The 27,320-nt window shown below is 39.4% G+C and overlaps 1 protein-coding gene across 1 annotated transcript; it reads right to left on the bottom strand.

The window, feature by feature from the left end:
- Positions 1-26,241, bottom strand: LOC149184152 (altered inheritance of mitochondria protein 32-like). The gene is made up of 5 exons (XM_089415241.1): positions 26,103-26,241; positions 1,540-1,625; positions 628-933; positions 331-414; positions 1-190 (listed from the first exon to the last, which is right to left on the bottom strand). The coding sequence occupies exons 2-5, from the start codon at positions 1,551-1,553 to the stop codon at positions 1-3; spliced, it is 594 nt and encodes a 197-aa protein (XP_089271367.1). The 5' UTR covers positions 1,554-1,625; positions 26,103-26,241.
- Between the last annotated feature and the right edge of the window lie 1,079 nt (positions 26,242-27,320).

Here is a 27,320-nt window from a genome sequence, read left to right as displayed (position 1 = left end):
TTAAGTGAAGGCCCTGCCCCTTTGGTTTTGACGATAGCGAAATGCCGACTTGCGACCCGCCGATACGATAACCGCTGATGCGATGCATTTTGACTTATACTCGAAAAACATTGCAAACACGGGAAAATTGGCCACTGGCGGAACAGAAATATTATGCGATAGAGTGCTAAATTCTGCATGCTTGTGTACTCTTAGAAAGACGTTCAGAACAACGGACTCAAAACATTCCTATCATTTCCCACTTTATAGATATATGTAGAGTTCAAAAAAATATTTAGAAAGTTATTATCAAAAGAAAGGAGCCATGGGGCAAGAAGCCAAAAGGCAGACCTCCAAAGTCGATCTACTATTTCCCCCTTTCCAATGTGCTGATCTAGGAGAATTGGCACGTCATCTGGAGTAACATAGCCATACCTGAAAAGTGGACAAATGTTCATGATTCCAATCAATTCCATACACTGTAAACTTCAAGTACAATTATAAGTCCAAACAACTAGTGCAGAGATGTAGCGAAATAATAAAAATGCTATTCAAGGGAAACTGCACTCCATGAGTAAGACAGTAATGCAAAAAAATTAAAACAATTTTTAACCACAGAGATTGAGATGACTAAAAGAGACATCTCACCAGTGACCAGTAACTTCACCATCAGCATTTGGACCATATATTATAAGGTTCCCAGCATATTTGTGACCACCAACGTGTGAGCATGGACTCACAGCTACATGACCTTTAAGGCCTCGAGATTCTATTTCTTCTTTTAATCTCTTGATAAGAGCAGGTCCACAAACACCACACCTTCGATCTCGACTAGTATGTGAACATACAAAGATATGTGATCCAGTGAGTATTTCAGGATTTCCTGAAAGCCATTCTGTATCTTTGACAATCACCTCTTCCACAAAGGTATCAACATCAAAGTGTGTCAACCCACTGCATCAGTAAAACCAGTGATTCATTAAAATATATAGAAGAGAAGAGTGTAAGACTTAAGTACTTAAATCTCAACCTCAATTGTTGCTTTAAAAGACAAAGATGCTGGACATTTCATTACCATTCACTTGAAATGTGTAAAAGCAACTTCACACAGACTGATGATAGAGTGAATTGTACTTAATAAAGGTGACAACAATCTGAGTTTAAGCTATAATGATTTGCCCAAAATAAAAATAAAAACACAATCTATAGAAAACAACAAGTGTTGTAACCCAGAAACTCTAATTTATAGTGCCATAAAAAATGAATTAGTGAGTTTTGACCAAAAGACATACTAATACAGCTACGAGTAGATTAGTTCCAAGTCCTGACACACCAGGTAACTACCAGAAGCACCCTAATCTGTTATGCATTCCAACCTCAATAGCTGATTCAAGTCTCTGTTCACCTTTAATTTTTAACTATCATGCAAGCAACACTGAAATAGCATAACCAATAAGTTGAAAAGCTGCAATAACCAAATTTTACATAAGAGCATGCTCAAAACTCCTAGAAACTTAAGTCCAAAAACAATAAAAATGAAAAGTGGAGCATATAACTTACTTGTATCTGATCATATCTGGAAATATCAAAACATCTCCGTTTGAAGTCTCTGTTCCATCCCGCCCCTCGCATATTGTAAAGCGTGTCTGCTCCAACAAAGTATTGACAGTGAGACAATTAACCACTAATGGCCATGTAAAAAATGTAAACATAGATAACTTCAATCAAAGAGTGACTAAAAGTATCATGAAACAAATAACTTTTATGATCAGGTACCAACCAACAAAAGCTAATTAGATAAAATAAAGAGACCCTGCCCACATGTGGATTGTGATGCCTGACTTCACGAATCTGGAACCAGTTACCACTTTGTAAAACCTTTGGACTAAACCTAGTTTCACTACATTTTTACTCCGAACAAGAAAAATCCTGTTGTGTAATAAAACTGGAACGAACAAGGTTCGTTCTTCAAGTTAAATACTCCAGAAGACATGGAATGTAAAGATCCCCATTGAAATACAAGAATATATATTAAAAGTAAGAATAAGAATGATGTTACAAATGAGAGTGAGGGTCTGCTTATATACCCTAGGCAGGTGCCTCTTCATGGAAGATAATGTCCCATTTAGACATACCTCTTCAGTACTAATTAACTAATCATTATTACAATTATCATCATTATTTATATTTATACTATTTATATATATTTTATTCATATCATTGTCTTCCTCTTCATAAAGCTTTGTCCTCAAAGCTTTGTTGATGAAAAGGTTTGATCTCTTTTTATGTTTCGAATGTATTCTCGTCTTGGGACTGTCATCTTTGTCGATACAAGTTGATATGACCTTTGGAGTGATAAATAAAATTGCCATACTGAGAAGGGACAATCTTGTGGTTACTGGATACTTCGTGTGAATTGTTATCACAAGACTAAATTGTACTGACATTAGTAGTCTTCGGAAGATAAGTTTGTGGTTCTTGTTCTGAGTGATACAGATTCGTAGATTGATTGTGATGTTTATTCTTGTGATTCAGATGTAGATAAGGAGCTAATCTTATTTGACCTTCCATTAACACGTGTGTGGTGATTTCCTGATTTATTTTGGGCACTAATGTAGTTATATAATCTTCACTTGAAATCTCTGATGTTTGAAATGCAACTTTCTGAGTACATCTTCACTTCAATTGGTATATCCTCTTCTTGAGTTGTGATATTGACTGAATCAGTGTTCATTCCCTTATCTTTCACTTGGACTGTTATGACTGGAGATTTTGATACCTCTTTGTGAGTAAGTTGTTCTAACTTGTCTTTTAATGATTTCTTATCATCCTTGAATTTCTTAATTTGACTTAGTAGACTTTGATTAAGTAGACTTTGATTATGGTTTCTCAGACGTAAAAATTCTTTGGTTTCTGATTCATCAACTTTATTTTCAACATTTTGACTTTTAAGCTTTTCATCTTTTAGATCTCTGATTTGTTTTAATAACCTTTGATTCATGTCTTTTAAGCGCAAATTTTCTTCTTTCTCTGATCGAATCTCGTTGAATTTCTTCTCAACGCATTCATTTTCTTCTTCTAATTTTTTCTTTCTTTCCTTGAATTTCTTGACCTTCACAAGTAATTTTTGGCTATGGTCCCTTAGATGCAAAATTTCCTCTTCCTTTTCTATTAATTTTTTGTTCCAGTTTGGCAAGTTTTTCCTCTCGTTCTATCATTTGCATCAGGACATCATCTTGACATTCTTCTGCATAAAATAATTTTCAACATGTTGGACAACATATTTCGCAATTTTTATGAATCCATGGATATTCAATGTATGTTATACAAAACGAACATTTAGTCCAAAATAATGATTGTTTTGTGGAACTCATATTGATTGCTTTCTTTTCTTCAATTTTACTTGCTTTCACCACTAAAAGTTATTTTTATGCTCTTTCTTCCCACTTATATTCCCACCTTATATTATTCTCTCTTTATAAAGAGTTATTATATTTGTTTCACTTTTTAATAAAAATGCTCATTTATTTTCAATTGACTTTTTATAATCCATTTATTAGCTTGTACTTTCAATAAATATAAATGGAATTAAATCTTTTCTCTTTTCAGATGGAACTTCCTTTTATTACCAAAAATTCTTAACTTTCATTAACCCCCTCTTCATAAAGTATTACCAAGCCAAGACATCTAATGTGAATGGTCAAACGTCACAACCTTTAATGAATGTCACTTTATGCCTTTAATGTATTCAACTTATGCACTGTATGGCCCGATAATCGATTAATTGATTGTAGGGCGTCTAAAAAAATGCACGGTTGACTTGTATAGTAGCTGTGATGATTTATGTCTATACGAAACAAAATAAATAAATAAATGGATGTATGGTGTGGCTAGTGCAGATAAACAAACGTCAATACAACGGTTGTTTTGTTGTTGAAAAACGTTAGGGTGGATCTGCACGACCAGACAAGCACACTTGCAAGGTGGTGGCTGGAGCGTTTGGTGGTGGCGCAATCAATGATCTTCGATGGATGCACGCAGATTGCTCTGGTCGATGGCAGCAATTGCAGCGGCGTTGCAGAGTGGAAGTGGCTGTGACATGGAAGAATTCGTGGAGCAGGGATCTGATAGCAGTGAATAGGGTGGCGATGGCAGTGGGTCGAAGGCTACAGCCACTGTTGGCAACAGTGAAATGTAGCTCGAGGGCCAAAAGGCGGCTCAAAGGGTAGCAATGTGGTGGTGTCTGGGACTACGTCGAATGGCTACAGACTTGCGAGTGGATCTACACGACCAGACAAGCACTTACAAGGTGGTGGCTAGAGCATTTGGTGGTGGAGTAGTTAGTGATCTTCAATGGATGCACGCAGATTGCTCTGGTCAATGGCAGCAACTGCAGCGGCATTGCAGAGTGGAAATGACTCTGATATGGAAGAATTTGTGGAGCAGGGATCTGATAGCAATGAATTGGGTGGTGAAGCAGTGGGTCGAAGGCTACAGCGACTGTTGGCGACGGTGAAATGTAGCTCGAGGGCCAAAAGGCGGCTCGAAGGGTAGCGACGTGGTGGTGTCTGGGACTACATCGAATGGCTACAGACTTGCGACTTGGGCATCCGCAGAATGGGGAGCAAACCAGTTGTAGCGGCAGTGCTCCGACGGTTGTCCAATGTTAAGTTCGAATTCTGAGTAGCAGAGCTATGGCTCTCTGGTGACTGTGGTGTGGTCAAAGCAGTGTGTTGGTGGTCAGGAGTCAACCAGGTACCACCACTTTTTTTATATATTTAATTTTTCATATAATTTTTTTTTTTTTTTAGAAATGATTCTTTGATTTTTTTAATGTAATTTTTTTAGATATGATTCTTTTATTCTTTTATTTTTTTTAATGTATTTTTTTAAATCAAATTTTACTTCCTCTTTTTTATGAATATATATATATATATATATATATATATATATTATATATATATATATATATATATATATATATATATATATATATATATATATATATATATATATATATATATATATATATATATATATGTATGTATAATCCTTTGTTTTTCTCTTCTTTTTTAACTTTTTTTTTGTTAAATGGCCAAGGCCCTATGCTGAAATGGAGAATCTCCAAAATTATGTAGCTTGAATCACGACGGAAACAAGGTTGACAATAGGTTGATAGCCAAAGGCTGGATCAGACTGGCTCTGTGCAATGGTTGAGCGGCCAGAGGGTCGCACTGCTCTAATACCAAATAGAATGAACATAGTTTGTGCTTCAAGTTAAATACTCCAGAAGACTTGGAATATAAGGATCTCCATTGAGATACATGAATATATATTAAAAGTAAGAATAAGAATGATGTTACAAATGAGAGTGAGGGCCTACTTATATACCCTAGGCAGGTGCCTCTTCATGGAAGGTGATGTCCCATTTAGACATACCTCTTCAGTACTAATTTACTAATTTACTAATCATTGTTACAATTATCACCATTATTTATATTTATATTATCTATATATATTTTATTCATAACAAAATCAGATACAACTGATCACCACTTGACTCAATTTGTTCATATGTAAACTTAGAACTATCATAAACTGTTTATTTGTCTGCTCATCCACAGTGCCAATAGCATCTTAGTTTATATATTTAACTAAATTTTAGATTGCAGTTTCTGATTTAGCAAAAATTTAACTTTGACTTTAGCTAAAATTTAACTTGTGCATGTCTTTTGGGCATGTCAACTTTAAATTTTAGCTCCCTAATAAGATCTCAGTCTCTGATTTAGCAAAAATTTTAGCTTGCATACCATAATAACATCTTATTTTAAACCCTAAATATTGAGCTAAAATTTTAGCTTGCACATCCTGATAACATCTTATTTCAGAGAAATCAATATGTTGATGTACTTCAACTTGGATATCTTCTGAGCTTACTACTGATTTAATCTCCATTCATGGTTTCCCCCGGGATATGGGGTGGTTCACTGTCCCAATCCACTCCTTGCTTTGTAAAAACTTGCTACAGCCACAGCAAAGAGGGCCCAGGCTTCGCATCCAACCTAGTCAAGGTTTATATAAATATTGAAGAAATGCCAAAACTCAAGGTTTCTCCAGATGCTCTAAAGAAGAAAGTTTTACTCTAGGTAGGGCAAGTGCTATTGGAAAATTTAAGATTTACAGGGGCCCAACCCAACACCGAAACCATGGAGGTGTAGGGTTCAGAAGCATTGAACTCCCCAGCTAAAAACTGAAGTCTGCTTCTATTTTTGTGGAAGAGGTTGTTTCTGCCTCTCATTTTCAGCTAAAGAGCAACTAGGGCGGTGTATTTTGCATTAGACCATGGTTTATGAGCCCCTGTGGTCTTTATCTCAATAGGTAATCTCTGTATTTTGACCCAAATGAGTAAGTCCCAACAACAATCCCCATTTGGGCAGCACCTCCATCATCTGGGAATCTGAAACCTTAGAGGCAACTGCAAACTCTATAGGGAAATACTTGGACAAAACCTAGCCTATTGCCAGTACATATGCTTGTGCTTGTATTTTTGATCAATGTGAACTATAGAGCAAGGGCTTCCAGAATTGATAGAACTACACATAGATAAGAGGACCCATCTTCAGAAGTTAGATTATGAGAAAATTCTATTTAAATGTAAAGACTGCCATGAATATGGGCTTTTTGCAATAGAATGCCCACTAAAATTAGGGCAGGCTACTCAAGGAAAAAAACAATAAGGAAACCCTAAAACTTCACTCAATTCTCAACTGAGAGGAATGCAATGCAGAATCAAGGACAACCACAACAAAGTAAACTACTCTGCACCCAACGTCGTGTCAAAATAAACTTAATATTATGGACTCCACACCCACTAATACAGAGCCCAACTCTAAAGAAACCCCTCACTTCCAAATCCGGTCAAAAAGTAGGGAAAAATTCCCGCTCACAGAACTTTGGATGCCCCTCCATCATCATTAATCTATGTTCCACCAAGTTTCCAGGACAAAGGAAGCCTAGGTGCAAAAAGAGGAACAAGGGGGGCATGTGGGAGCAACACCAATTTTAGGAAAATTCAGGGGGGATAAGGGGACATCGAGGTCCATAGCATAGGGGTGCCAGTCTCTAAAATTATAAAATAATAATAATAATAAAATCCCAACAATAACAATTCATCCCATTCCCCACGTGGGGTGATCACCACAACCAACTCAGATGCTTAAAGGCCATATGCCTTGTCTTCCCTCCAACTGTCGTCAAACATTCATTATGCGGACAAAGGTAAGTACTCCTAAGTTAATTCATCGCAGAAATGGCCATCACCCGCTCCAACAACATCACCTCATCATGAACGCACCTGCTATAGTCACTCATTACACTTCAATTATGGGTTGTCCGGTGGCTATCCTGCTCAGGCAATTTAGTCATTGGTTCATGTACACTGCCATGGAGTCTTTATATCTACCTTCATTGTGACATCTCCCTCCCCTTGTGAGTTTTATAATGTTTCTTTGTCTCATTTGAGTTTCATTGTTGCGGTTTCCATTTCCCCACCCCAGGTTTTTCGCTCTATCCAGCAGAGTTGAGAACAATTCTGTTGCAACTCTGTGTTGGTCTTTCTCACCACCTCAATAATTCTTATACTCCCTTGCCGATTTTCTTCTTCCCCTTTCCAGCTTTGGTGTCCCTCTGGTCTATCTATCTCTCAACTCTGTATCCTGCGTCAAATTTCAATAACACCCTCCTAGCTCCTTTCATATCATCAACCTTCCTCAGCTCTCTCTACTCTCCCTCTCTGCTCTGCAATGTTGCAAATCGCACTCCCTCTTGTGGCCCCTACAGCTACCGAGTATCTATCACTGCTACCAACATGTCTCGCAGGGTTGCCGCTCATTATCAAAGCTTTGGAAGCAGAGCTCCTCACCCTCGAAAGCATGCTCAGGCGAGCATGGAAGCAATTGCACCGAGATATAGTTTCCTAACTCCCCTTTCAGTCCAGGATGAGATGAAGAATGCTGAGCAAAAAGCTCAAATTAGCAAGATGATTTCCTTCGACCATTCAGGTGGAGGAAGATGTTGGCCAGTGGGTTCCTGACACTGGCAACACTTGCACCAGGCACACTTAATATATGTAAACCGTGGACTTATATTGGCAGCTAAAGACCATTATGCGCAAGGTTCTTGTCAAGAGAAATGAGGCTAAAGAAGAATCCTCTTTTGTGTTGAGTCTTGACAGTGGACACCCTACAACAACAGGTCAACAAGATGGACCACAAGCTCAACAAGTTTGCCAAAATATTGGCCAACTTCGACCTTCACAGTAGAGAGGAGGAGGACCTGGCCCCAGATCCTATCCAAGTGGAGTCTCCCAACAGTAAAAAATGAAGTCAATCTTCAATTTTTTGTTCTTAGGAACTCAGCACAGCTTTCCTAGCTCTGCACATAGTATTTATAGTTTTCCTGTAATTATAGTTACTCTCACTTATGGGCTTAGCTATCTAGTTATGCTTTATTTTGTTTTAGGAGCTCCTCTTTTAAAACATCTGATATGCTTTTATATTTCTGGTACAGTTTCCCTAGTGGCAAACCAAAAATATAATTTTTTGTATATAATTTTGCTCAATAAGATATGAAGGCCTAAATTACAAAAAGAAAAAACAAAACAATTCATCATTGTGCAATCCAGTGGAAATGCTATAATCTTGCCAATCCTCAAATCCTTGTAATTGTTAAGCTTGTGAATACTAAATGGGATGTGAAGTTCTACTTTCTCCATATGAACTTTAATGAGGTTGGAACCAACTCTCAAACATCCTAAAAGAATTAATGGTAACGTTAAAAATTTAATTAAAAGGATACAAAAGGTAAGTTAGAGAAGACATTCTATCTTCATGGGTTGACAGACAAAAAATTCTGAGGTGAGGCCCAAGCATCCCCCCTTGGGGGAAGGGGGCACTCAAAGGTCCCCCCCTTTTGCGGAAATGCATCCTCACACACTGGGGAAACATTTACCCATGCATTTCCCCAAGTTTCCCCCAAAGGGGTTGTGGGGAAACATTTCTCCAACTGTCCCCCCACCCCTAGAGTGTGGGAAACATGTGGGCCGCACACCCCACCCAAAGGGACGTGTTATTACCGAACATTGTGTTAATCAACCAAAACCTAGAGAATCCAAAAAATGAGATTAAGCATCCATTGTACTTCTAAAAAGAACAAAAATCAGATCCTTCCAATCAGGAAAATCTTCACGATGATATTGCAACAATGGCTTTGTGAGATTCCCCACATAAGAAACAGTCGTCTCCCCCTTGGGTCTTGATCCTCAAGCCCCCTTGATGAATAAAAGCAGCAACCCAAAATACACTTCATGCCAACTTTCAAACCAAAAATCAAAAGAACCCAGCTCAACTTGTGATCGAAAATCCAAAAAGGAAGCAAGACATCACAACACAACAGAAATAAGGCAATGGGGAAACAACCCCCCTGGGCCTCAATCTTGGAAGAAGCCACCAAAAACAAACCCCAAGTATGAAGGCCCTATCATGGAACTGTAGAAAGTTAGGCTCTAAGGAAAAGAAAAGAAATTTAAGTACATTAATTAAACAATAAAACAAGCAATAGCTCTTTCGAAACAAACAAGACGTGAAGAAGAAAACCCCAAGAGCTTCTTAGATGGCCACGCAACATGGTGTGACCTGAATTCCCTAGAAAGATAGCAATTATGGAAGGTTGATCATCAAGTACCCTTAGCCTTTCTAGTTCGAGACAAGGGGATCTGATTTCAAATTACTAATGTTTATGCCACAAACAACTAGGGAGGACACAAAAGACACCAGCTGAAAAGAATGTGAGGTTAGCCAACCCTTCTAGACCTCACATTGCTTTGGCGAGGAAGCCAATGATTCAATGGGTTTTTGGACCATCTCAACAAGGTGATGGAAATTGTGGAGCGTGTTATCCATAGTTGTTGCTTGACCACAACCAATAAATTCAGATTCACGGTTTCTATTATACAAACCTATTGTAAGTTGGAACTCCCTTGATGCTCTAGATGGCCTCAATTATAATGAAGAAGAGATGCAAGTCATTTGACTCCCAAATAAAGTTGACGCATTGAACATTTGGAGTTTGAGTGAACCTAGCAGAGAACATATCATCAATAAGAAAAGATAAGATAATTGTATTAATGTCCAACAAATGACCACAAAAGTAGATCAATGGGGGCTGAAGAGTACAACTAGTATGAAAACAATGTAGGAGTGCCATGGAAACTCCTACAAATTGCCAAAATAATACAAGGAAAGAAACCTATATATATGTATAAAACTATGACGAAGGTACAAAGATTTAAAACACTAAGCTTGTCCAAGACTGGAAAGGTGGAAAACCCAACACAAGAACCCATCAAGAGAGAGATAGAGAGAGATCGAACAATGGGGGTCATGATGTCAAGGTCTCTTGAGCATGAAGGTTGAGCGCAAGGGGGGAGAACTAGGCACTAGCTCACTGTTCGAGCCTTCTCGAACCATCAAGGAGCATGGTTGCCTACTCCTAACAACCGAGGTTGAAAGAAGGAAATTCTAAATAGATCTTTGGTTGCTCCTCTGGAACTAGGAGGTAGTCTGAAGAGCAAGTTGTGCTCTACTCTAAATCCATCTAGAGCTAATATCTCCAATGCTCCAACATTTGGCTTAATGTATGTTCTGACATCTCAGAACCGATCTCAATAATATTGAGTGGTCTCCTAAAGAGGGAGACTAAGGAGAAACCCTAGGTCTCATCATCCTACTATCAGGTGCACCCTAGAACTTTGCCTATCATTTGTTGCTTTGATCTAATGGATCCACAAGAAAGTATGAAGTAATCAGTCTGGTCATCAGGGCATGCCATTGCATGCAGGGGTTGAGATTTGTGGCTCAAAATAAAAACGTCCCTAATGAAGAGGTCTAAGCAAATCTAACCGTGGTACCAAAAGAAAGTGGAGAGGGAGCCTCCTGAGTCCCTATAGAGGTAGTTATAGCGTCCTCTAATCTCCTAGCATAGGGGACATCAAAAAAAGAGGTGCATCTCTGTCTCCAACTCTCGAAAGTGGCACACCTAGCAAATCCTACCAAATCATGCGTTAACGTTTATGGTGCTCTATCTCTATCTGAAGTCAATGGGAGCTAACCCAAAGTTGTCTGAAAGGGATCCTAAGCAAGTGCAACCAATGTCTACCTTTGTCATTCTTATGTGCCCAAAAATTGCATGTGCACAAAATTCATTTTGCCATGAATGCTTCTCATCTTCAAAGCAATCCTTGTGTGACATGTATCAGAGAAGTCTAAAAGCCTCTACCTAAACCCCATAAGGATTATGAGTAGGTTACCTAGAGGGAAGAGATGTTATGGCACATATTGTTGCTTTCTCACAAGGATATGGGTCATAGATTGCAACCATTCTACATATGTAATGCCCCATCTTAGATTATGGATAGAATATGACTATTAGCATGCATATGATAGCTACATATGCATGCATCGCATGCACTGCGCTAGTATATATACTAACTTATTATGAAAATTTCCATGTAAAGGTCAAATGAATTAATTATTGAAAGTCCTAAGTGGATACCTAACTCTCAATATATATATATATATATATATATATATATATATATATATATATATATATATATTGGGAAACTTAAAATATGTACTACCATCGTAATATATATAATTATACAAAATAAAAGGGTAAAGTCAATGTATCATACAAAATAGCAAGGGAAGTACAATATATAATATACAAAAGGATTATAATATATTAATTGTTATACAAACCAAAAGTAAGAAATTATAATATATATATTAACCATAACATACAAACTATGAATAAGACATTATAACATACATATATATTTTGCAAACTAAAAGAACCTATAATATATATATATATATATATATATATATATATATATATATATATATATTAAACAATCAAAGGTGAGCATGATGTAAAATCTCAAAGAACCTTAACAAAGGGTGAGTACTCTATTACAAATTATAGCGAGGGCGGCGACCGTTTGAAAATTTTGATAATATTATATGGAAGGGCGGTGAGATTTTGGGAAAATAAGGAGGGCGTCTAGGCATTTAAAGGGTGGGGGGGAATTCGAAGCCACGGAAGCGAAGACAAAGGAGGTTATAGAGGGGAGCAATAAATAGGAGGAGAGAGCGAATTTGTGCAAAGAAATTTGATACCTAAGTAATTGTTCTTGGGGTTTTGGGGACGGGGGCCAAAAGACCTTGTAGAAATTTCTGTTTTCCCACCCTGGTTTTCAGTTTCTCCTTATTTCTCCCATGTAGTTAAATGCCTATTCCCATAACCATACATTTAACAGACTGAAAAAAAAAAAATATTGCTGAAAACACAAATTCTGGAAATTTTTCAGAATGCTGGAAATTGCAGAATTAAAAATCAGCAATCAAAAATAGCCATTAAAACACATTAAAACACTGATATTTTTGGTCAACTTGACCCTGGAAAAACCCCCTACAACTCTTGGGGAAAACCAGTTTGAGAGCTCTTCTTTATTTCTGAAAATTTCCTTTTTACAGTGAGAATTATTCAGCAAAAAATCAGCAAGCAAATTTACAACTTATCTCCTTTCCCGTGCCTCACAACAATTTGGAAATTACAGCAAACAGGACAACAATAAATGTTGTACGGCCTCCGTTTTTTGTGCAGAAAAATCAGCAAACTGCTCCTCTATTTTTGTGCAAAAATCTGCCTTTCACTATGTGCTGAATCAGCTGTACAAATCTGCTCAACTGCTGCCTTGGAATGTGTGCCAAGCTGCTGTCTCCTTCTCCTCCCTGCTCAGAAATCTCTCTTGCTCTCTTGCTCTCCTTCTCCCAATCTGCTCATGAAAGAATGAATGACCTTTTCCTCCTTTTCCTCCTTTAATATAACTCCAAGTGACTTTTGGGTGATCCAAGTGACTTTTGGGTGATCTCTAAATCCAATGGCTGAAATAGATTTAGATCAATGGCTGAGATTAAATGCTCATTTAAATCTCACTTTCTATTTTTTAATTCACCCCACTTTAATAAAGACCCACTTAGTCATTTATTTCCAAAGTCACTTTTCCTTTCTAATTTTTCATTGACTTTATAAAAGTTACTTAAAATTAGACTTAGTAACTTTATCACTTAAAGTCACTTTTAAATTAGATTTAACTTTATAAAATTATAAAGTCACTTTAGGAGAAAAATTAAATTCTTTTGGACACTTTTCCCTAGGCCAAAGATCAAATCCTAAGGGAACCACTTGTCCTCCGGTACCAAATTTCAACACTCCCTCTTACCGAGGAAGGTGTTCCTCACCACACCCATCTTGTCCCTGAAGTAGACATGCTTGCCCCGTAGTAAGGCTTTGGTAAGGATATCTGCAACCTGCTCATCAGTGGAAATATACTCAAGCTTCACAACTCCCTTCTGAACATAGTCTCTGATGAAATGATATCTGACCCCGATATGCTTTGACCTGTCATGAAATACTGGATTCTCCGTGAGTTTAATGCAACTCTGATTATCACAGTAAATCACTGAAGGTCTCAACGGCTGACCAAATAAGCCAAACAACATCTTGCGAAGCCAGATAGCCTCACAACTAGCTAGACTGGCTGTCATATACTCTGCTTCCGCTGAACTCAGTGCTACTGACTGCTGCTTCCGACTGAACCATGACACTACTGCTGAACCCAACCCAAAACAGAACCCTGAAGTGCTCTTCCTATCAGAAGCACAACCCGCCCAATCAGAATCAGTGTATCCTGCCAATCTCACTCCATCTCCCTGCCTGTAGTCCAGACCATAATCCACTGTCCCCTGCAAGTACCGCAAAATGTGTTTTGCAGCCACCCAGTGAACCTTCCTAGGCTCACACATAAACTGACTCATCGTGTTGACTGCAAAACAGATATCTGGTCTAGTGTTGACCAAATACATCAAGGAACCAATCAGCTGCCTGTACAATGTGGGATCCACCAACTCGGAATCCGAAGCATGAAGCTTCTTCCAGTTGGTGATCATCGGTGTCGACATGGGTCTACAATCCTCCATGTGGAATCTGCTAAGGATGTCCACAATATACTTCCCCTGCCCCAGGAAGAAATGCCCCTCCTCCTGCCACACCTCCAAACCCAAAAAGTAATGCATCAAACTGATGTCCTTCATCTCAAACTCCGCCGCAAGATCTCTCTTGCAGTTCTCTATGAGTCTCTTTGCACCTGTAATGATCAATTCATCCACATACAACACCAGAATGAGAGGCTCCTCACCAATCACAATAAAGTAAAGGTTCAGATCTCCCTCACTCTTGTGAAACCCATCCCCTGCAAATATGTATCTATCCTGGAGTACCAAGCTCTGGGAGCTTGCTTCAGGCCATAAAGGGCCTTCTTCAGTCTGCACACATGGGACTCCTTCCCATGCACCTCAAAGCCCTGTGGCTGCTCAATGTACACCTCCTCCTGTATGAAGCCATTGAGAAATGCGGTCTTCACATCCATCTGGTGGATCTTCCAACCCATCTCTGCTGCTATCGATATAATGGAGCGGATCGAAGTATATCGAGCCACAGGAGCGAAGGTCTCCTCATAATCAACTCCCTCTACCTGGGAGAACCCTCTAGCCACAAACCTCGCTTTGAATTTCTCAATGCTGCCATCTGCAGCATGCTTTACCTTGTAAAGTCATCTGGAAGTAACCACGGATTTGCCCTCAGGCCTCGGCACCACCTCCCAAACATCATTCTTCATGATAGAAGAATACTCCTCCTGCATGGCCTCTCTCCAGACCTGCTGGCTAGCTGCCTCCTCATAGCTAGAAGGCTCAGAGTCAAAGATGCTGGTAACCATCGCCATATAGCTACAAAACCTCTCAGGTGGTCTACTCTCTCTGACCGGCCTCTTCGGCTCAGCAACAGATGTGGCATCTCTCAAGGTGTCCTGAAGCCACTTGCGCTTCCTCTTCCCTGAGCGCACTTCTTCCACCGGAGAATGAAACTCCTCCTCCTCATCATCATCAGTAGCCTGAACTCCTGACTGTCTGTCTGCTATCCTCCTGCCTGCACCTGAACCTGTAGAAGCTGAGGTACCGTGTGAACTGTCCATTAGTGGACTCCCTAGTGAACTGCTCTGCATGCTGCCCGGAGCACCACCCCTCTGGCTCGATGAGCCACTGCTCACTGACGGACCTGACATCCTCATAGATGTACCTCCGGATCCTCCTGATCCCTGCCCACTGGATCCCTGCGACTGACTCAACTGCTGCTGAGGGTCTGGCTGATCCAGATACTCTAACTCCCGTGACCTCCTAAAGGCCCTGTCCTCCTCGAACTTCACATCCCGTCTGACAACAACTCTCCTCTGTGCAGGAATGTAAATCCGAAAGGCCTTTGAGGTCTCACTGTAGCCCAAAAAGATACCCTTATCTGCGGTGGGCTCTAGTTTGGTCCTCTTCTCCTTGGGTATATAGGAGTATGTAATGCATCCAAAGATATGAAGATGACCAATATCAGGCTTCTTCCCAGAGAAAGCCTCCTCCGGAGTCATGTGCCCCAAGGCACGATGCGGACTCCTGTTCTGCAAGTAAACAGCTGTGTTGCAGGCCAGGAGTCCGCATCGTGCCTTGGGGCACATGACTCCGGAGGAGGCTTTCTCTGGGAAGAAGCCTGATATTGGTCATCTTCATATCTTTGGATGCATTACATACTCCTATATACCCAAGGAGAAGAGGACCAAACTAGAGCCCACCGCAGAGAAGTCTTCTGGATCTAGGAACTGCATAGGTTGATCCTAGATAGGCTGGGAGGAAAAAAAGTCGGTTTGGTAGCAGGAGAGAGAGCTATAGTAACAAGAAACGTCTCCAAACAGATTTCCAGGTATTCTTCTACATTTAAATTTTTAAATTCCAATTCGAGTTCTTCTGTCTGGTTAATTGTCAAAATTATACTCATTAAACTCTGCCATCTAATCAATTGACAAATTTAGGGATTTAGACCCAATCTGGCATTAAATGGTAAAAGTAAGGGAGTTCTCTGGGTAAAATGCTCAATTAGGGTTCTACAACGTACTTGAAACAAAGCCACATGAGAAGATTTTAAGTATTGATAGTTTTCAAAGTATCCCTTTTGATGAGCAAAAGCAACCACTAGAATCCAAGCTGCATCTTAAGTCATTAAGTTCAGTTACTTTGCATGATGAAGTTCAAATTTCGGTAAATTTGATTTAGAGGTGAAAAAATTCATCCACCAAATTCTATTGAATAGTGAACATCTCATTTCCACATAATATCACAACCAAATTTACATGTAAATTCATTTTTTTAAAGGGAGTTTGTTGAAAAACTATTTATTTTTTACGGTTTACCTTGTACTCTCGAAAATTTTGTGCATCTCTAAGGTCCACTCCTACAACTACATTCCTTCAAATTTGTTGAAACACATTGTTTGAAGAGTTATGAAAATGGTCACAAGGTACATGGTACACTATGCCCAACTCACCAAAACAATAATCATAATGCGAATGCACAATGGAATCAGATAATTGACAAAATCCCTTCTATAAGTTGCCCAAACCACCACCATCAATGGAGAAATCGCATGCCCACACCTCAATTTTACTATACATAATAAGATATCTCAAATATATGATAATAGCCCTAGAACAAAATCCATTGAGTCCCAATATCGATATGGTCATGGTTATGGAACTAGATACATTACTCGATTCACTTCCTATTGATGGTGATGGAACCAAACCAACTTAATCCGGAAATGGATCTACCTTTACCTTAGCCACAAATATTTATGTAAACAAAATAAATTGGTTCAAATGCAACTAAATCTACAGTAGCTTTTTCCCCATATATGAGATATTTTCACAGACGCATAAATGCTTGACAATTACTCTTATGTGCTATTATTGTTAAAAACAAAAGGAACCAACGTTGGAAACATATTGTCGACGACGAGTGTTTTGCTAGGATTTGGTTAAGGGCATAAGCATGGAACAAGATTTGTAACTCGTGGACTATGATGATTCCTCGTTTGTCGCTGACATATTTGGTTCTCGTTCATTTTGTATGTCCCTAAGATAACCACACTCGAGGTCCATCGGGCCATGATCCCTAAGGTTTTAACTTATCAAAAAAACTTGGATAAAGTGGGCACAGTGCATGCTGATATCAAATTTGAAGCCCTTTCAAGCAAGGTACATTCGTATGCAGCAATTTCTCAAGCAAGAGCTCTTGTTGATGTTTATGTGGACGATTTGTACACTAGAGAATTAATGAGCGTTCAAGCAACACCTTTACTAATTGTGGAAAAAACTATTGTATATGTTAAACTCCATGGGGTTCATTTCTATATTCTATAATTCAGATTCTAGCACCTTCTACCATGATTTGGAGCCGAGAGATGGTGAAGGTGGGGTCAATCTTGTTGGGTCAAGACTGTTAGAGGACAACTTTAGCAAATATGAGAGTCTTCAATTTGTCAAGCGTTGGAGGAAACGCAAGAGGAAGGTGATTAAGTCTCGAGGTGGATGTTTGAAGATGTAGTGTGAGAAGATGTTAAGGTGCAACAGATAGGGTTTCTCTAATGGAAAGCTTTCTCTACCATAGGGTTGCCATGGGTTGAATTAATGACTACCTTCAAGTGGAGTGTGTGTCGTTGTTGGGTTAAGGGCCAATTTTTACATGTTTGCTAAACACTGGAAAGGGTTTATATTTTGGTCAAACGATGACACACTTGAGGTGAAGAGAAATTATCTATTATATCAAAACTATCTATCACTCAAGATACCCTTGTTTCAATGATATGGAAGAATTTAAGTCTACCTCTTTGTTACAGGATAAACTGCCTACTTTGCCAGCAAAATATTGGTCGGACAACTTAGTTAAGGAGATCAAGGATAATCTAGGTAAATTCATCCTCGCAAAGAGGTCATAATGACCACTTGAACTCTATCTTCCTTGTTGAAATTGACATTAGTCTAGGTTTTTTAGTATATGGAACTTGTAATGGGAAACTCAAGTCATACCCAAATTCTGGAATACATGCCACCATTATGGACACATTCTCAGAGAATGTGAAAAATCATACCAAAATAGAGTTTGGAAAAAAATTGGAGAGCATCTATTGGGTCGAGGTGCTTTGATGGTACATCCTAAAACTATTTCTCCTCCTAGAGAAGTGGAGGGTGGTGATCTTAGGGATCTTGTTGAACACTCGAGGATTTCAGATAAGGTCATTAGGTCTTGTTGTGAGAACAATGATATGTTGCTTGGGCATATCTCTATTCCACCTATGCTCGAGTCTCCATCTATGGATACAAATTTAGCAAGATGTTATCACAACACCTGCGTTTTTCAACTTTTGTGATCGCTACTACAGAGGATTTATCTCCTGTGGAGAAAGAGCACGTCTACTCCAAGTCATCTATGAATTCTCCTCCTCTTTTGAATAAAGGATCATAGGATGAGTTACAAGAATGAGAAGATTCCATATCCTTTGGCTATGTTCAATTGGGACCCATAAATGATATTCCTACTATTTGATCTTGGGTTTGGGAGTTGGGAAGGAAGATGATTATGTGTTACCTCTCTTTTTGGATATGGACTCCTTCATTGCGGGGTGGGGGGAACTATTGCTTCATTGGTCGAGTCTGACAATAGGGTTTCTTCTCCTAGGAATCAGGTGGAAGGTCACCAATTCAATGTATATGATGAGGCTCAACCATATATTGGTTCAATGTGTTAACTGCAAAACATATGTCCAGACAAGAGTTCACCAAGAACATCAATGCTCCTATGAGTTGACGATACTCAAAAGCATTTCCCAATTCAGGTCCAACAACACTACCACATAACTTCTTAAAGTTAAGTTCCATCGGACTAGTCACTGTTGGCATTATGGCACAAGTTTGGAGCTATGGCACAGGTGTTGTCCTTGATGGCAACTCTCTTTGGTGACAGATCTCAGGTCCAGATCCCAGTTCAGGCTTTCAGAATGAATAAAAAGATATATACGCAGGTTCACCTAGACAAATGTGCGCATACACGCGGGTTAGGCATTACAAAAGCGCGTATGCGTATACACGCACTTTCATGCAAGGAAAAGCGTGTATATGTTGGAGAACTTACTTTTGGTCCGTGGTAGTTAGTCCTTGGTATTTGAAACTATGGTTTTGGACCATGGTATCTCGTCAGAAGTGTTGACCCCAAGTATTGGGTCCAAGGTATTGTGGTCTTGGACCGTGGTATTGTGAAAGGCCTAAGACTATAAAAGAGGAAGGAGATCATTTGGCAAAGGACAATCTGAATTAATTGAATATAAGTGCTAGATCTGAAATATTGGTGATTGGGGTTATGGCGCAGATCTGGATCTGAATAAGGAGGAACCTTAGCGCAAAGTTCTATTGATGGGTCATAATCTTTTGGCTTGAATGATAATATCTTTGCATGATTTTGATCTATTATATGTGGCGCATGCTTGATCTATAAATCTGATAATCTGGGTTAATCAGTGTCTGAATATTTGAAAGAGTGAATTATCTTTTATAGATCTGTACGCAGGTTCAGTGAAGCGAAGGTGCGTATACACATTGGTTCAGTGAATGAAAACAACATATATGCAGGTTTCTCCAAACGCAGGAGCGTATGCACGCAGGTTTCAGGTTATTGAAGTAGCGTATATGTTTTGAGTTGTGATCTAGCTGCTTCTGTTTATTGCTGCAGTGTTCTGGGTTCAGAATTGGTGTGTGGTTACAGTTACTGTGTTCTGGGTACAGCTGTCAGAGAAGTGTTTATTTTGATTCAGCTTTGATTGGTGAAGAGGTGATTGATTGATGCAGAAATTCTTGATGTTTGATTGATGTGGATCCAGTCTGAAAATTTATGAAACGTGATCCCTGGAAGAAAGAGAAGGTTGTAGCCTTCTGTAGACCAGCACCTACGTACTAGTATCTTGGCTAGTGCAAGAGCTAAGGGGGTTGTAGCTCCCTTCCAGGAGAAGCTGGAGAATGAGAGAGGGTTGTAGCTCTCTGCAGGTTGCAGCCTGCGTACTAGTAAAGGACTGCACCAATACATTGTAAAAAGAAGTTTCTAATTAAAAGAAGAGAGAGACGAATTGCAGCAGGTAGTTTTCACCCACATTGAGTTTCCACACCTTATATCTTGTGTTCTTGTGTGTGTGATTGTCTTCAGATCTGTTTTACTGTTTCTGGTTACTGTTTATTTGATCCTAATACACAGATTGATGATCAACATCAGTAAGATAAAATAAATTATAAGTTTGCATTGCATACGCGGGTCTCCTTTGTAGTTGCGTATATACGCAGTTTTATCTAATTGAAGTAGCGTATATGATCTGGGTTTGAAAAAGAAAACATTTGACTTGATAATACTGATTCACCCCCCCCCCCCCTCTCAGTATTATTTCCAACAGTCACAGGCTTGCAGTCCACCATCCCAAATATTTCCAATATCTTCACAACGTATTTTCCTTGAGAGAAGAAAATTTCACCTGGCTTTGGCCAGACCTCCAACCCTAGGAAATAGTGCATCGATCCCAGGTCCATCTCAAATTCAGAAGCCAACTCCCTCTTACATTTGTGAATGAGAGGGTTTGCACTTCCATCAACTCCATGTTTGATTTGGTAGAGCCACTTAGAGGTGACAACCGATTTGTCTCGGGGTCTAGGGACCACATCCTAGACATCGTTCTTCATAATTGACTCGTATTCTTCATTCATAGCATCCTTCCATACTTGATGTTTCATGGCTTCTTCGAATGATGAAGGCTCGTTTTGAATGATAGTGTTCATGGCGGTCAAATATCCTTCATACATGTTCAGCTTCTTGCTTTCACAGAAAGTCCCCCTTGGTGCAATGTGTCTCTCGGCATCTTCAAGAGTCTCCCTAAGCCGTGAGGGTCTCCTTTTGGAGGACGGCTCATGAGGAGTAGGATCAATAGGATCCATAGATTCATCAACATCAGGCATCGTTTCGTCTTCTTTTGCACCCTGATTTCCGGTGTCAACTTCTTTGTCCTTCCTTAGAATAGGAAGGTTGTTGATCTTCCCGAGGGTCATATTACTAAATTATGGTATGTTCTATGCTTAGAGCAGTTTACTTCTTTTTTTCTTATTAGCCACAGATTAGCAATCACATATACATTAAGTAAAGTGCAGATAGAACATTAAACGATCAACAGAAAACAAGCCAAGACAAGAGACACAGGATGTGGCAGCTAGCCAGGGACAAACCCCAATGCGAGGAAACCCTTTGATCAAATATTTTTTTATCTTCAATAGTTCAGAAGAGAGAAATAGTACATAATCATAATTCTGTAATTTTATATCAGCAACAGCAAACCCTAGATCAACAAAGTCAAACTTGGTCAAACGAGTTGAAATTGACCTCCAATATGCTTGGTCAATTTCCAGTCAATTAGCCCTCGAACAACCTAGATAAACAGCGCTTGAACAGCCCCAAAAACACAATCAAAATGTTTTTGACCGAAGTCAACCCGCTGACCAAAAGTAGGGCAATCAACGTTGGTCAAACCTGTGGACAGATTGCCTCGATTTTTGTGCCAAAATCTGTGGCTTTCCTAGGAGAGGCAACCACACCAAAACCGCACCCTTGATGAGTCAACGGTTGGTCAACGCAGGTCAAAGATACGTTTAGTAGCTTCTGCATCCTCCTTTCAGCGTCCTCCTTGCCCTAATACATCCTCCTTCTTCCCACATGTGAGTTGCTCCTTGTATAACCCCAAGCTAAGGAGAGAGAGAGAAGAATGAGTGAGATGAGATGATGAGAAAATGAATCAACCTCTCTTGCATTTATATGATTCATTGGGCATGTGTGCCACACATTTAACTGTTGGCCGACCTTGACAATTTTTCAAGTAAATACAAATAAATTCATATCTCCATAAATACTTGTCGGAATCGGATGATCTTTAGATCAATCCTACACCTCTGGACATGAGGAATCTCGGAAAAATATCAGCTGCCATAAATGAGGTGACCTGCATGGAGTTTGGCCCTAGTTTCCAATTTTAACACGTATCTTCGTTGAAGGTGACATCATGACTTATCTCAACTTCCTTTTGACCAACCACATAAATTCTATATTCCTTAGAATTTTCACTATAGCCCACAAAGATTCCTTTCTTACCAGATGCACCCAATTTGCTTCTTTTCTCTTTCAGCACATAAAAATATACAGGACTTGCAAAAATTCTAAAATGAGAGACATCGGGTTTCTTACCAGTGAACATTTCTTCAGGAGTCTTGGAGTGCAATGCTTGATGAGGGCATTAGTTTTGAACATACACGGCAGTATTTGCAGCTTCAACCCATAGGAACTTCGGAAGGCCTTGATCATGAAGCATGGCACGAACTGCTTCTACAATAGAGTGATTCTTCCTTTCAGCCACACCATTCTGCTCAGGAGTGTGTGGCGTTGTAGAAATGTGTAAGTGAATGATGTCCAAATGAGGTGTGAGGTCTTTTCTATTTATACACTTTGTTGTGGGTGAAGAGACACATCAATTGGGCTTCTTGAGCCTACATTTAGCTTAGGTCGACCCGAACAATTTGCACATGTGAGGTCATAAATTCAAAATCACACTTTTGCTTATCTGAATGAAATGATCTTTATATCAATCTTGGACCTCTCAAAAAGAAGAATCCAATGCAGTGATCATCTCCATCAAATGAGTTGTCCCAAGGTGGAATTTGTCCCTAGTTGCCAATTTTAACACTCCCTCTCAACTAGGGAGAATTCCACCTGCCAATCCATCTGTCATCATCATGACATCCAAGTTTGAGAGGGCCTTGAGGCACCACTATAAATGAACCAATGATCCAATTTATATGGAGGAGAGGCAGTTGTGAGGGCAGAAATAAGATAAAATTATTTCTGCTTCTCTACAACATTAGTTTCCTCATGCCTGGAGTTTCTTGATCTTTTGGGAAGACGACCATTTCCATATCGAGCAACAGGAGCATTCCTCTTTCCTTTGTTGTTGAAATTGTTGTTCCTTTGATTGCCATTACCTTTGTAGTTGTTGTGGTTGTTGTTGTCATCATCCATTGGAGTATCCTTCTTGTGAGGACACTCTTTAGCATAGTGGTCAAACCTGTTGCAATTGAAGCATCTTCCTTTTCTTCCTTCTTTGAATCCCGACTTAAACCCTTGACCTTGTCTTTTTGGACATCTTCCTTTTAGCATGGATAGAGAAAGTAGTAGGATTATTTCCATTTGAGGGCTTATCTCTTTCCATCATCCTTATTTCTTGAGTGCATCTAGCCAATAATTCATCAAAGCCCAGAATCATGTCATTGTCTAGGATGGTGGTGTTAAACACATCCCATTCTCTTGTAAGACCTCCAAGTGCAATAAGAGTGAGCTGCCTGTCGCCGGCAACTTCTCCAATAGATAGGAGATCATTCTTGATTTCGGTAATCCTCATGAAGTAGGATTGAATGGACTCTCCCTATGCATCTTGATGTCTTTCAACTTGTTCTTGAGAAAGAGGACTTGATTTGCATTGTTTACTTTGAACATCTCAACCAACTTGTCATACATCTCCTTCGATGTTTCCCAATCAAAATTATAGGCAATCAAGGCTTGTGAATAGAATCAACAATATTCTCGTTTCTTTGACCTCACCTTTCTTATACTTTATTTTTGCAGCAGCGGGTGCATTTGAAGGAGGCACCACTCTTCCTTTGACATAGTCCATAGCATCATTCTCTTCCAAAGTCAAATCCAGAGACATCTTCCATGCATCATAGTCGGATTTGTCCTTAAGCTTGTCCTCGAACTTGAAGTATGATGTAGCAGTCACTGAGGCTAGCTCCAAATTCTTGTCCAACAGTTTTCCCTTAATGACTTTTTTTCTTACTCTTGCTTGGCCTTTGTCTTCACCTGAGCTCTGAAACCATCTTATTTTTAGATAACAATGGTATGTTCTATGCTTCGCACAATATACTTCAATGTTCTTTAGCAACCCAATAACAATATCTAATTATTTCCAGTAGCAATCACATCAACCATTAATCACGTTGAAAATAAATGTAGATAGAACATAAAAACAAATGTAGAAGACAAGCCAAGACAGGAGAACATTAGATTTGGTGGACGCCAAGGAAAACCCCAATGGGGGCAAACCCTATGATCAAATCTTCTTATTATTATTCAATAGTCAGTAGAGAGAGAGTACAAAAGTCAACTAGACTAGCCCGATACAAAGTCAAATCAGCCTTGTCAAATTCTACAGTTAACTGCAGTCAAACTTCAACCCTAACCAGAAAGTCAACGCTGGTCAAAACAACAACAATCCTTCCTTGAAGAAGCTCGATCTTCCTTGGTCAACCTCAGCATGATCAGGAGTATAAATTCAGCCCAAAACAACTTGATCAAACTCAGTCAAACGAGAAAAGACTTTTGTAATTTTATGTGGTCAAACAGCAGTTAACACAAGTCAACCAATGCAAAATTCCTCAATTTTTGTGCCCAGCAATGCGGCTTGAGAAAATCAAACCTTTGACCCAAAAAACCAAAGTCAAATTCAATGAAATGCCCCTTGATCAACACTGGTCAAACCTGCACCTGAATTCTGAAATTCAGCCTGTAATTTTTTGCCCATAAAATCGTCCTCCTTACCACATGTGTGGGAGAGGGGTGATGTATGAACCAATCTAATGAAGAGACAAGAAATGTGTGAGTGAATGATGTCTAAATGAGGTGTGAGGTCTCTTCTATTTATACACTTCGTTGTGGGTGAAGAGACACATCCATTGGGCTTCTTGAGCCTACATTTAGCTGAGGCCGACCTAAACAATTTGCACATGTGTGGTCATAAATTCAAAATCACACTGTTGCTTATTTGAATGAGATGATCTTTATATCAATCTTGGAACTCCAATGCAATCATCATCTCCATCAAATGAGTTGTCCCAAAGTGAAATTTGGCCCTAGTTGCCAATTTTAACAACTATGCCTTCAACTAGATTATGTAGTTAATCTCCAACTAAATGAAAATAGGGAGGAAGTTTGAGCTCTCAATACCAAGACTACATGTAGGTTAAGGCTCGGCTCACTTGATAGGGAGAAAATAAAAATACACCAGTCATCTGGAATACATTATTGGCAAAATTCATGCTCCTCCTATACAAACAGCTCCAATGAATAAAGAATCTCCCCACACCTAATGATGAACCAAAGTGTAGTTTGTAATGTCAACACGGTTAACCTACGTGCAGCTAACCCCGAAGTTTTATTTTCGAAGAATCTCCCCATTAAGAACAAAAAAAAGTCAAGAGGATCATTTGTAAGACAACCAGAACACCACCGTTGACCTCCAACGAGATGATAATATGCCATCATGAACATATGTAAACTTGTTGTATTGTTTTGTTTGGGTTTTAATGGATTGTAAGGAAACTGTTCTATTTTTTAAAGCTTGAAGGTGATTGCAGTACCTGGGAGCATGCTACGTATGTTTCCCTAATTTTATACTGTATCCCTAGAAACTGATGAATGGAAGAAATCTCTCACCATCCATGTTTACTGCTGTATCTATAAAGAAAAAGAAGTTAATATAATAATCTTTTGCTTAAAAGACCTTTCCAGTGTATTGAAAAAAAATTGTCGTTTTACTTTGAAAGTTTAGCTAAAATTTATCTTGCATACTCGTGTAATATCTTATTTTGAAGATGCTAAAATGTCGGGTTGCATACCCCTATAGCCTTTTATTTTACACATTTATAGAAAAATTTGCCCTAATAAGCATCTTATTCTATATATTTAACTGAAAATTTAGCATCCGTGTGCTAACAATATCTTCTTATGAAGATTCCACTAAAATTTTAGCTCGCGTGCCCTAATATATATCTTATTTCACACAGTTACCTAAAATTTAGATTGCATGCCGTGTCATGGAAAATATCAAAGTTAAGCACGAATCCTCTGATTTAGTTCCAGCAGCTAGCCACCAGAACCCTAGCTAATCAAGTTGTTAACAGATTCCATAAATCCATACAAGAAATATTAAAGGAAGCAAACCTTTCTTGGAGTCTCATTCTTGCGAGCTTTGAGCGCAGCAGCGAGGAGCCTGGGCAAGCGATCAAACTAAGCGGCCTCCACCTGAGGCGGCCAGCTCTCGGGATTCTTGTAGCAGAGAAAGACGTGCCTCGCGTAGAACTGGACGTGTCATGCCCCCAATCTTTTTTTTTTCTTTTGGGCGGGGTGCGGCACCACCGAACGCCCACTTTTAACTAAGTAACCATTTATGGAATACGCCTTTATCATCAATATACTTAATTTCAATACTTCTTCAATTAAGTAAACCATATTAACATGTATAACCATTCATAAATCAACCGTTCATCATAAACATGCAATTAAATCACATCCATAACAATTGCACATGCATAATACGGGAGGGGCAACTCCCAACCGAGTTCGCCCAACGATATATTATTGAACCTTTTCAAATAATACAATATACATTCAAGGTGTGTTGCTGGACAAATCTGCAGCCAACACCTAATCTTTTTTTGATAGAACCCGGCAGCCTGTCGTACATACAAAGCTCTCCACTTTACCGTAAATCTGCACGCTCATATGTTTTAACTACTGCCTGAATTCATTAAACCGAAACCCGGCATGCATACAACTTCTACGTTATTGACTAAGCGCCCCATCACTTATACAATCCTGCGCAGTTATGTTGTATAAGGATGTTTCGCCCAGTCGCACATCAACTCGTCGTCGTGCATGCCTGCCCGAGACTCCAGGGCGTTACATTCTCCTCCACCCGAAAACGTTGTCGTCCCCGACAACACACCATCTTAGTAGCTCTCCACCAAGACTGCATCGACCATGATGTAGACCCCTCCATATAAGGCAACCATCACTGCAACATATACAAGGCCTGTCTCCATCAAGTCATCACCATCGTGACCCCATCACCTCAAAGTGTCTCATCGGTCCTCCGCATCAAGTCACTCTTCCAAGCCATGATCCCATGCATGTACCTTGGAAGTATGCATCCCATACTACATCAAAGTCATCTGACCTCAGTTCCTCAATGCATCAGACCTCTAAGTCCACCATTTATGATGTCCTCAAAGCCACAATGTCCCTATGTAATCAGTCATCGGTTTAGTGAACTCGGTCACCAACCATCATATCATCACGAGTCCCTTCTCCATAGCTCCTCCACCAAAGGTTCACCAAGACTACCTTTTGGTTTCGGTCATGAGAAGTCCACCCAAGGGT

Source organism: Pinus tabuliformis, chromosome 3_2 (assembly GCF_031772625.1).
Source record: "Pinus tabuliformis cultivar Carrire ecotype Pingquan chromosome 3_2, CPIR1, whole genome shotgun sequence".
NCBI classification, from domain to species: Eukaryota; Viridiplantae; Streptophyta; class Pinopsida; order Pinales; family Pinaceae; genus Pinus; species Pinus tabuliformis.
Note: the sequence above shows the minus strand (reverse complement) of the source record. Positions and strands in the feature narration are given on the sequence as shown.